The sequence below is a fragment of the Ptychodera flava genome, chromosome 19, assembly GCF_041260155.1.
Source record: "Ptychodera flava strain L36383 chromosome 19, AS_Pfla_20210202, whole genome shotgun sequence".
Taxonomy (NCBI): Eukaryota; Metazoa; Hemichordata; class Enteropneusta; family Ptychoderidae; genus Ptychodera; species Ptychodera flava.
The window spans coordinates 11743741-11756768 of NC_091946.1; the positions used below are offsets into that span (position 1 = coordinate 11743741).

The 13028-nt window shown below is 35.4% G+C and overlaps 1 protein-coding gene across 2 annotated transcripts in view; it reads right to left on the reverse strand.

The window, feature by feature from the left end:
* Nucleotides 1-219: 219 nt before the first annotated feature.
* The window catches only part of LOC139118568 (phosphatidylinositol 3,4,5-trisphosphate 5-phosphatase 2-like), a 44423-nt gene continuing 31614 nt past the window's right edge, over nt 220-13028 (reverse strand). Inside the window, exons 23-26 of one of the 2 annotated variants that reach the window (XM_070681932.1) lie at nt 12721-12794; nt 12102-12122; nt 8408-9051; nt 220-4107 (exon numbers count right to left, since the gene is read on the reverse strand). In XM_070681932.1, the coding sequence (XP_070538033.1) occupies nt 3895-4107; nt 8408-9051; nt 12102-12122; nt 12721-12794 (952 nt within the window). In that variant the 3' untranslated portion in view covers nt 220-3894. The remainder of the gene's footprint in view (nt 4108-8407; nt 9052-12101; nt 12123-12720; nt 12795-13028) is intronic. The other variant, XM_070681933.1, reaches the window with a different exon arrangement.

Sequence of the window (13028 nt, forward strand, 5' to 3'; positions counted from 1 at the left end):
ATATAAAAAGACACCACAATTATGTTTAATCATATGCACAAACACACACACATACACAAAGACCACACTCACTCAGTAATCACAATTGCATATTTGCTTGCCACAAAGTAAGTGAATGTAATAAAATCAGTAACCATGAAATTTTTACCGACTAAATACGTCCGAGCTAGCTCTTATATACCCTATATTCACTTGACAGAAAAAAAGCACCAAAACACATTTAAAAATCAAAAGCTTTATTTCTGAAAATTGGGATATTTATGAGTATACCAAAGACATGCACAGGCATACTTTTTTTCTTACATATGATCTTCACAGAAATATTGACATATTCATATGAAATGTTTACAGCAATCTGTTACTTCTGAATAAAACCTGAAAATAGTAATTTTCTCAGGTTATTTATGCATGTACATTGACACTGTCAGCAGTTGTGTCTGTAAAAATCACACTATTTCACTAAACTCTGAAAATTCTCTTCTTGTTTGGCAGCTTAAGTTAGTTTACATATTCTTTTATAATGGCATTTTTGCATGAACATCATCATCTCCCTCTCTCTGTCACTTGTAAACTTTAAATTTAAAACCAAAGTTTCCTCTGCACTTTGGTGTATTTTCAATCTGATTAAAATCAGATGTCGAGTATGGCGACGTTATACTTGGGCGGTATTCTCCTGCTGTCGTAGTGAGAGGCAACAACAAGTACCGCATAAGTATAACTTCGCCGTAGTCTACATCTGATTTTAATCAGATTGGTGTATTTTAGACATTTTGTGTCTTCTTTTCTTCTCCCTGAAAAACTACAAGCAAATACTTCAAAGGGAGCATTTTTCACGAGTTCAGCCAACTTCAGAAACTCCAAGCAAAAAAGTGTGCGTATTGCAGGAGCCCACCACCAAAGGACTGTTGATTAAATGCTAGCCATGTTCAAAATATGCATCTTTCCATGTGAAACCCTTTGATTATTATGTTGATACCAATGTTTCCTCTATGGAGTTGTTCATACTGTATTAAAAACCTACAAACAAAAAGTAAATTTGGCTCTACTAGTAATTTGTAGAGTTTTAGAATCTACACAAAAACAGAGCTGTCTGTGGAGTTAAGAAGACATTGTGGCTTTTGAAATCCAGCCAGAAGTTTCAAGTTTGAAAGTAATTTGAAAATATGAATTTACCTTCTTTACTTGAAATTAGGATAGTTTCTACGGCTGTGCAATAGTTCCGTAACTGTCCAAATCAATGCTCAGTAATACCAATGGAGGTATCTCTAGTTTACCCCACAATTTCAGGGGATTTCTAAATTGATTTTAGACTTCTTGAATAATTTTCAAAACCTACCCACTTCATCTGCATTTTCATGACGACACATGGTCTGTAACTTGCTGGCATATGCTTCTAAAGCCACATCACAAAAGTCTATCTTTGTTGATCTCATATGAACTCGAAAAATCCGCAAGTCATTGCTCAGAAACTTGAATACTGTTATGTTCCATTTAGCTGTATCCGTTACCATGTTTTGCAGGATATTTGCTCCATTTATAAAATACAATTTCTCCAACATCTATGCCGATATATACATGTTCTGCAAGTCAATATAGCCATACATAATGTTCTGCAGGTCAATATAACTATACAAAATGTTCAACACATCAATATATTGCCATACATAATGTTTAGCAGGTCAATATTGCCATACATAATATTCAGCAGGTCAATATTGCCATACACAATATTCAGCAGGTCAATATTGCCATACAGCAGGTCAATATAGCCTGTATGTGTATTATGTTCCATGAATTTTTATCCAGACTACAATGCATTGGTTTTCAAGAATGCTGCATATTGCACACTATGCAAAGTGCTAGTGGGACCAAGACTTTGAACTTGATCTTACTTTTGGGAGAGATATTTACTCATCACAGTAAGGCAAAAATAATCAGGACATCACTGAAAGTTAAAGCCCAGTTCCCCATGAGGATTTTCAATTATATTCTGCATTGCTATCTTATGAATATTTACTGATAACAATACATTTGTCTTTTTTTCGGATGCACATGATTTCTTTTTAGAAAGTGATTTGTTTTTAAAAAAAGTCTGTCAAACAGCTGCTCTTCTCCTACACTCCACTGCATTTAATTCAACAATAAATTCCTCCCTAAATTCAGTATCAAAATGTAAAAAGAACGTCTTCTCAATGAAAAAAATAAATTTAAAAATTTCTATGTATGCTCCATAACCTGAACTACATATAAATCATAAAATGTGTAATACATTTTTAAAATCACAAAATATTTTCATTTCACATTACAATGGAGTATTTTCCAGATTCCTTATGTCATTAGGAAAATGCTCAGTATGGGCTAAGATTACTATGACTAACTTTATTTTCAATTTTTACAAAAATATATATATTGACATAATCCAACAAATGGCCAACACAATGACAGCAAATTTTAATCATGTTTAGGCACATGAAAATATGACTTTGGAGTAAAATATACCCTTTTAACACGTTGTGGTCTGTTTGAAATATATTTGCACTGAAAAACTCTAGTCTCCATTTATGACAGCAAACTTTTGTAATATTGGAGCAGCAGTAATGATGGTAATATAGAGTATAGGTAAGTGAGCAGGTATTATTTTCATTAATCATTAGCAACTTGGGGAGTCATTAGGCTTAGGGTCAGGGTTCAAATATGTAGACAGAAGCCCCAAGAACAATTTTGAAAATTAGTATCCGAAATATAAGGTTTTCATGAATATGATATTTAGTGATTTAGTAACTTAAGGAGTCATTAGGCTCAGGGTCAGGATTCAAATACATTGAATATTCGTATCTGAAATATAATACTTTCATGAATATTGACAGTCAGCAATTTCACGATCAATCCTCACAGCATGTCTCTGCTTGTACTTTCAGTGCCAGACTATGGCAGCATCTCCTTATTTTGTACGTGGTATACGACCTCAGTGTATATGTGCATGTATCTGCCTTTACTGTCAATTCTCCTTTCCATCTCTATCAGAAAAGTTCTGGTCCCTTGTCAAAGCTGAACTGTCTGCTCCTATCACTTTCTTTTCAACTTTAACATCTTAAAATAATCCTGTTTAGAGCTTCATATCCTGACTATTGCCGTTTGTCTTAACCTAGAAAACTTCAACTTTTATTCTAATATATCACAGATATGAAATATGATTATGAAATATTACACAACTTTGTATGAAATCTCTGATTCTGACTGTCAAAATAAATGGTAAATACTTATTCAATTACAAAAATGAATTTTTTTGGCAAAGGTTTACCGTACTTATTAAATATCAGATGTAACATTACTTCCTATTTCTGAGTAAAGATGGTGTGAAACACTGTCAACAAATATAGTCCTACAAAAATGAGGAACTGGCACCACATGCTGTGGCACTTTGTAATTTGCTGTACTTCCATTCAACAGTCACATGATCAGAAGTTGTTACATGTTTTTGCTTGGTCACGGATCACAAATGGAAGAGATTCTCTGTTTGCTGACCAAGATGCTGCAAGTGTTATCAACCCCTGGGTAGTGTTATCATAACAGAATGTTTGGGCTTTCCCTTTTGCAGCAGTTGTTGTCAAGGGCACTCTTTCAGATTTTGGGAAGACATACGACACCTCATACTTCCACAGGCTTTGAACTCTTGAATATGAAAACAATGCAAATGACATACGCATACAATGTGGAAGTTGCAATTATATCATATAGCGCCCTCTACAGCTGAAATATATCAATGTCTAAATTTTGGCTTGGTCACAATTTCCACCTTCTTGCTCAAACTCTGATGGATCACAAGGTTTGTGGCTTAAGTGTTTAAAAAAATGGGATTAAGCTGGAATGTCTATAGTATTTACATCTCCAAGGTCAGTGTCTTTTCATCTCAAAAATGCTTCGTAGGATGCGCTGTTTGTGTCCCACGTCCACGATACCAGCTTCCTCTAGGTCCTCGTCGGTGATGGAGTCGATAAACTCAATATTGTCCCAGCCACTTTCAATGAGGTCCCTCGCATAGTAAGGCAAGCCAATATTTGACATCCACTGACTTATTGTTTTGGGTTTAACCAGGGCCTCGTAGTCCTAGTGAAGAAAAATGAAATATTCCATTCCCAGTGTTAAAACATGTTTAAACAAGATCTACAATTTTGCTGGAATGGAAGATTTGCTGTATGAGGGCGCTCTAACTCTTCTTCTTTGAGGCAACCGCTTAAGCGCCCTCAAACTACAAATCTTCCAGTCTCTTTTGTTTGCTATGACAGTGAAAGGGTTAGTCTTTGGCAAATCCTTACCTCCCTCAATCTGAATGTACACTACTGAGAATTTTTTACATCTTTTGAATGGTTAATCTGAACGGCATGTCAAATTTGCAGCATTAGAGAGTTATAAACAGACAGACCCTAAAAACACATTCAGACACAAGTCCTGATTTCTGTATTTCATGACCAACAATTATCCTTGTGATGTGAACATGATGCCCTATGGTTAGCCTATGGGGATATTTTCCCAGCACGATGACCACAGTGTTTTATGATAAGCTATAGCACCAATTGCGTCATGGGCAGGGGTGAAGGTAAGAGTCACTAGCCTGCAAAACACAACTGGTTTCTCTGCCTGCATGTGCTGGCAACTTTTTCTCAAAACAGAATACTGCCTCCCATCCATTTGCGATTGACTTTAGAGCTGTAATGACTCTACACCACTACATGAGATTCAACAAGATTTGTAGTTTCAGTCATTAAAGTGATGGATTAGTTCAATTGCTTGGTAAAGAAGTTGAAGGTAGGAAGTTTGTCCATCTGATTCTAGACTACATGTACATAACATTTGTACTGAGTTCAGAGGAAAGTATGTGCAAGTATTAAGTGAAATACTGTTACTTCGGCAGTAACCAGTCAAAATCCGTATGGTGAGAATTTTTTATTCTACTGTTACCTATGCGATACGTTATGAAATGCAAAATTGGTGAATGAAAAGTTTCTGTGACAAAAAAGCAACTAAGAAAAGTTAGAAGCAAATGTAAGATGGCAGATGTAAACTTGATTGTGGCTGTTGAAAATGAGCATTTTTGAACACTGGGTGTGTGGATAGAGGGATAGAAGAACTGGGGGCCCAGACAGTATTAAATATTGCCACAATGTCCATATATGTATTTTATGTGCATGCGTCTGCATGTGTGTGTCATTCTATCCGTCCATAGATGGATTTTGTTTCAGTCATAACTTAAAAAATGACTGTCAAAATGTAGACACATTAATACATAATGTGATCATTGGAAGATCAAGATCTGTTTTTGAGTTAAGTTGGTGTGGTCATTTGCATACTTGTGCATTTAGCTGTATCTTAAGAACTACTGGACAAAATTTGATGTAACTGTAGGCATTTAAAACGTTCTATAGTCTTACTGATTATAAGCTCATTTGCATATCTCACCAATCACTTTAATATATTAATAGGCCATACATTATGTATGAGGTATGTTGGTCAAACTTAGGTCTAGATATGCTGAAGTTTCAGGAGTGTTACATGCGGATTATTTTCTAATTTGCATATTATATGAATTTCTGTATTTAGGGCACATACTATTTAATGCACTGATTTAAATTGACCTCAGAGATTAATTGATCATACTAAGTTATGCTGAAAGTCATGTGCATGACATTTTAATAATAGAGCTCATTTGCATATTTAATTAATTTTGTAATTAGGCTACATATATCAAAGCTGAATGTACAGAAATTGATTAGTCTTCTATGGTACATTGATCACACTTAGTTTTCGTTATGCTGAAAGTACGGTTAGTATGACATGCTCATTAGTTACTCATTTGCATATTTAACGACTTTTGTAATTTTGTCATCTTTCAAAACCGAACGAATTGAATTTGATTGGACTCCTACTGTACATTGGTTATATTTACATCAAGTCATGCTGCAAGTTCAATGACTGTGACTTACCGCAATTTGTAGCTAATTTGCTTACATAATGACTTTTGTATAATTCAGCCGTGTATATCAAAACTGCATGCACAGACATTGATCAGACTTCTGATGTACATTTGACATACTTTGTACTTACCAGTACCTTTGCCCACGCTGAAACTTTGATAAGTATGACACACTGATTAATAGCTTATTTGAATATTTCATGAAATTCCGTAATTAGGCCACTTAATGAAGTTCTGTAATTAGGCCAACTGTTACTATGAAACCGAGTGTAAGAATGGACAATGAAATTGATCTAAATGTTATTACACTTGTGTAATTGGTTTGTAAAGTTGTTTCAAAATGTACTACAGGATCCATAATTGTAGTTAAGTTGTGGCAAACAACAGGCAGGTGATAGTGTTGTTTCACAGTAGGCTTCCACAAAGCCTATCGGCCGTTAGGAACTGATTAGTGTCTGAGGTATGTGTGTAGGGTACCGGTAAACGTTTCCTGACTTTCACTTCCTGTACATTTCAACAACGTTCTCACACACAGCTTCTGGCGTACATACACCTATTTTCCTGTGGATCATGATTTTTTTGCCAACTCCATACAATGCAAAGGCAACACGAATCTAATGACACTCAACTCAGACTCGGCTGTGATACAATGTAACGTAGGGTGCCAGTAAGGAGTGTAGATATGATTCAGTGCATGTGAAGTGCACAGCAAAATGTACTCTCTGGTGTGTGTTTATTATTGGTCTATAAAAGCTCTTTGATTTTCACCACAGTTACATTAATTAAATGCAACTATTGAGGCAAATTTTTGAACAACTTAATAAACCAATTACGCAAGTGTGATAACATTTAGATCAATTTCAGTGTCCATTATTATCCAGTTTTGACCGTAAAGGGAATTTGCATATAACTAATTAGGTAACACTATATCGAATGTGAAGGTACTGAATTTGATTGAACTTCAATGGTACATTGCTTATTCTTAGATTTAGTCATGCTGGCAGTTTGAAGTGTGTAAAATATCATAATTAGCATATTTAATGAATTTGTTTAATTAGGCCATATATCAGAAAAAAACATACTGAATTTGATGAGACTTCTGTAGTTATGTCATACTTAGCTTTGCTTATGCTGAAAGTTTGAGAAGCATGATATTCTGATTAATAGCTTATTTCTTCTGTAATTAGGTCATATGTCAAAGGTCAATGTACTGAATTTGATCAGACATCAAAGGTTCATTTGACATACTTATTAGTTTTGCTTATGCTCAGTCTCATGACCATGACATACTGATTAAGTACCAATTTGCATATTTAATGAGATTCTGTGATTGGGCCATATGTCAAAGGTCAATGTACTGAATTTGATCAGACATCAAAGGTTCATTTGACATACTTATTAGTTTTGCTTATGCTCAGTCTCATGACCATGACATACTGATTAAGTACCAATTTGCATATTTAATGAGATTCTGTGATTGGGCCATATGTCAAAGGTCAATGTACTGAATTTGATCAGACATCAAAGGTTTATTTGACATACTTATTAGTTTTGCTGAGTCTAATGAGCATGACATACTGATTAATACCTAATTTGCATGTTTAATGAAATTCTGTGATTACGCCAGATGTCAGAGTTAATGCACTGAATTTGATTGAACACTGAAGGTATATTAGTTGTACCTACATTTAGATCCTGAAAGTTTGATGACTATGACATATCATAATAAGCTCATTTGTATATTTATGAATGACTTTCAGGAACAAGGCCACATATCCAAGTTTTAAGCACTGAATTTAAACAGGTAAAATATTCATTAAGTCTGACTTTAAGGATTGTTTGAATGTTTAGGCAGAAGTTAAAGGACACAAGTAGCTATAATTTTTGATGATTTTTTTTCACTAGTTTTGTTTCATATTTCAATTGCAAGTTTTTGTTCTACTTCCCCCAGAGCATGTTGAAACAATTACTCTTTATCTTGTCAGCGTAGTGTCCAGTGTAGAATGCACTGTTCTTTCCATTTAAATTCCAGTTTGGACCAGACCTCACTTGTCATCGATAACAATGCCATCCTAGAGATACAGACTGAGTTGATGAGCTAAATACTGTTTATGTATCCTAAGTATTCCAACACATTTTGGGGAATAGAAACACAAAACTGTAGTTGACAATAAAAAACAAAAACAGTGAAAGAATCATCAAAAGATACAACTACTTACCTTTTAGTGAAATATTTGGAAGACAAAAATCAGTTGTAAGAAGTGAATCTGATATTTTGACACAAGCCTACAAAACTATTGGTTAAAAGACAGGCCATTGCGGAAAGGAGATTTAAAAGGCCCACAAAAGTAAGGGCAATAAATCTATTTTATAAAAGATGTTTATGAAAAATGCTTTTTTTTCTTGAGAATTTTTTTATCAGGTAGCAATACGTACTGCTGATTCATTCTTAGGTGCTGCATCTCTGGGAAGTGGAGGCAGCGGTGGTGGGACGTCCACTTTCTGTTTCGGCTGAGGTCTTGGTGGCAATGGAGGGAGCCCTCTACTGGTGGTCAATGGACTCTTAGGTCTGTTTGGCTGTTTTGATGGTAGTGGTGGTCCGGGCGGATACTCAAAGTAGCTCGTGTCGTCTTCGTCATCGTCCTCTACAGGCTTGCTGTAAGCCAGGTTGTCATGGGTGACCGCCAACCGCAACGGTAATGGCGGTTTGCTTGAAGATGCTCCTGGCTCGGACAACTGTTTGTTGTATGGGGAGTGTCGGCCAGAAATGTGTGGCTGGTTTTGATCCATTATGGTGGTGACCTCATACATCTCCGGAACGCACCGTTGTGTTGGTTTTTCAACAGTGCCTCCATCATATTTGACGTCGCCTGCAACATCTTCGTACATGGAATTAGTCTGTTTGATTTCATGCCGTTTCCGGGCAGGGGGTACTGGCCCCTTCCCCGCCGGTAGGGGCTGTTTTTGCTGTTTCCTCGGCAACTGTGGCGACGGCCTTTCTCCCGTGCTTGCGGCCACGGAGAGAAGAGTTGATTCCGGAGAGGAATGCGGGGTGTTGCCTTCTTCAAAGGAAACCAATTCTAAATTAAGAATTTGATAAAGAAAGAAAAAACAAAAGAAAATAAAACTGAGACACATGCACCATGCTTTTACAGAAAAATTTAGAAATAATTAAAAAATCTACAAGTGCAGAAATGAGCATAGATATAAGACATTAGAAAAAAATACAACCACAATGTATGACGATCCAACTTACGCACGATCTGAAAAATGATCAAATTCAAATGAGTATTAAAAGGATGTATTTTTACTTGGCACCCGCATGTATATGCTGCATAATGAGCAGTCACCATGAATGGGTGCGTCCAACCTGTTCTGTAAGTATAAAAAGTAGTAAAAGCAGGTGTTGTTATTGTTATCGAAGAGCTGTTTACTTGGTACAGAGTCGCAGATACGAAGCACTAAATAGGTGTGCATACTCTAGTCTACAGTGTTAATGCATCCTCATCATCTACATACTAATGCTGAGAGTATTTACAGCACTACCACTACATTGTAAAGTATAGGTATAGCATACTTTAGGGCATACTAATATTGGATATATTTGAATCCTATTCTACATAATCTGCATGCATATGGTGTATTATTCAGGGATGAGGGATTCATTCTTGATAGTCCCTGTGACCTGTGTTGACCTATTAACCCTTTGAGTGCAGTAATTTTTCTGACCAGAATTTTTCTCCAACATTTGACCTACTTTCATGAATTTTTCTATAATTTTTTGTTAATTTGGGACCAAATGGATACCACATTTCATCGGCTACAATTTTATATCAAAATTTTAGCAAAAATCTGAAAAAGATTGACTGGGTATATTTTATAAAAGCGACAAAAGTTGACTTTGGCACTCCAAGGGTTAACCCTTTAAGTGCCAAACTGAATTTTTTCGCCTTTATAAAATAACACCCCACTGATCAATTTTTTTCAGATTTTGACAGAAAACTGTAGCCAATGAAATGTGATATCCTTCTGTCCACAATTATCAAAAAAAAAAAAGGTTAAAGAAAAATTCACAAAAATTGGTAAAATGTTGCATCAAAATTCTGGTGGGAAAAAAATTACAGCACTCAAAGGGTTAATGTCGGGTGGTTCTGCAGTCCAGTTTGCTAGTCCTGTACATATTCTTTACCATAAAAGCACATTTAGTACTCACTTGTCAGTTGGAGCAGGGGGAACAGAAATGTTACTAATCCATGCGGGAGAGTTGGTGGTCAAAAACTTCAGACTAAAGGATTTGCTCAGCTCTGAAAATTTCAGACTTTAAACCCTGCATTTTCTAAGTTTCGCGTTAACTAACTCTTCAAAACAATGGGTAATTTCCACTTTACTACTGATTTCTGATACCAACCTTGCTTATAGATCTGTTCAACATTAATATTTAAGTTCAACAAACCTTAGAAATGCATCTTCCCAATTAATAAACAGGACTCACAGAATTATATAAGTAAACTTACAAAAAATATTTTTCACAGAACAAACAGCTTATGATCTGAATCACTGGTAACTCCCACCCTTGGAAACGAAACATGCACAGATGTTTGCAGTTACAAGTCTTCTATTGTTCTTGTTGATAGAAAGGTATAGTTACACCAAATTAAGGCATGTAACAAAATTGCTCTATTGTCATGCAAAAATACCTCAGACAATATAACACCTCAAGACAATGTAATTGGCAATATAGCCCAGAACTCTATTATAACTTTTGGTTTCAATGTGTTCTACAGACGGGAAATGCCTGAAAGACATTTCATGGCCAACAACCATGTAATACAGATCTGTTCATTTTATATTACATACACTCAGAAAATTTATGCTCTAAACTTTGGTGTAAATGGGAAACACATAACAGCAAAGCATGCGCAATCCTCTGACAACAAAAAACAGACTAAATTCTTGGGATCAAAGCACGTGTTTTTCATTTTAATAGTTGAGTGACAGAAACAGCTCTGTAAAAGATGAAAAATTTATTCTGTTCAATATTGTACAATCTGCACCAAGATTTGAAAATGCCAGTTCAGCATGAATGACAGGAATACTGATATGAGATGGAGATGATCATTGTTGAGGATTAATGAGCCTGTGAGAGCTGGTGTTGGAGGATCATAAGTAAGGTTAGTTGAACTCAATTTCAAAGTTCTTTGGACAGTCATAGCTTTCAGTTGTCTCAGCAAGTTTCTTTATAGTCCAGGAATGGATTGTGGGTCAAACACGTTGTTCAGCTGACACTTTTCGATTGAAATAACACTGTGACAGCTTCTTGGAGATCATTCCAGCTTGAGATGTGTGCTGGTTTATCCACATCATGTTTGATTTATATTTCACGATTAACAATTGCAAAAGGACACTTTGTACAACTCCATCTTACAACAAATTCTCAGTGTAAATTTGACAACGTTTTGGGTGAATGCACTGCTGAATTACTTGAACTAGGAATAAAATTGCCCTTCAAATGTTGTCAGCCTGCAGCAGGTTCTCAAAATCAAAATTAAATACAGACCTTATTTTGTGTACATTGTGTTGATTTATCACCACGACTACTGTTATTCTATGAAACTACAGAAATTACACTAGACAGATGGTCAGAAAACCAGGCAGACATTTATCAAGTCAAATGGTTCGTTTGCGAACACTTTTGGTTTGGTTTTGGTTTATAAACACTGGCCTTTTTTTTTGAGAATCTGCAACAGACAAACTGACAGGCAATGTTTGAAGGAACTTCTATAACTCAGGAAACAACCAATGTATTGTACCTGAGTGATTCCGTAACACTGATTTCACTAATCATCGAAATTTTATGCCAAAATTTGTTTGGTAAAGATTAGACAAATTAATAAAAAACTTCAAATGCCTATGAAAGTGTATTTTTGTTCAATGAAAAACACTGATGTGAGTTTGAGAGTCCATGATTGGCTGATGGAAATGATGAATAAATATGACCAAGCACAAGAAACCATCAACTGTCCAAGATACACTACACACTACAGCTCCCTAAAAATACACCACAGCATGAAGTGAACAATTTAACTGAAGATGAGCTTTGCAAGGTGTCAGAATGAAAGTAAAAGCCTACCGCCTTCCATAACTATCATGTCTGAAAAGAAAGGTGAGAGTGAATTAGCAGTGACTAGTTACTACAAAGTATAGCCAGAACTGTGTGAGAAAAGAGAATTAAAATTTCAACTGAAGCTGTACCATATGCTATAGCACCACACATGTACAAGATGTGAAAGGCTTGAATTCAGGAAAATTATACAAGGTCAAAAACAAACGAACATCAAGATTTTTTAACTGTGTTGAAATAGTTTTAAATTGCATAAACAATTATATGCATTCTGTACACGATTTACACTCCATTTGGGCAGTTAATTTTTATTTTAGCTCACTATTTTCAAAAGGAAAAAAGAGCCAAGATTTGTCATCTTCCAAAAAAGTGCTACTTTCCAAGTCAAAATATTTTTGGAAGAGTCGCTCTTCTATTTTATCACTAGAATCCCTTCTGGAATACGTATTTTTGCAAACTTCCTTCTTATTAAATTTGATAGTACTGTTATCCCGCTAGGGTCAAGTTTGCTGGCCAGAAATTAAAACGTCAAACAGTTCTCATACTTTAAATCCAATCCGGATAAAATATACTAATTTTTCCTTAAAAAAGGCTTTACTAAAAGATATGTAGAGAAAGCTGATCTTACCATAAGTTCGGTCTCTTCGACTTGATTTTATTGTCTCCAATAATGTCTCGTCTGTTTTCACATGCATGTAGCCCCTTGTAGAGGAAATAAATCAATCAAATACTAGATATATGCAAATGTTTGGACTTGCAATGAACCCTGTATACTTGCCCATGCCTGTGAATCTTCCTTATTTTTGAAATTAAACTGATGGTGTAAACTGACCTTCAAGAACTGAAACTAAAAGATCTGTCAAGCTGATGTTATCTGTTGGAGAATTATTAAAAAAAATAATCTACGCCAGGTTCTTACTCAGGAAGAACCTTCAT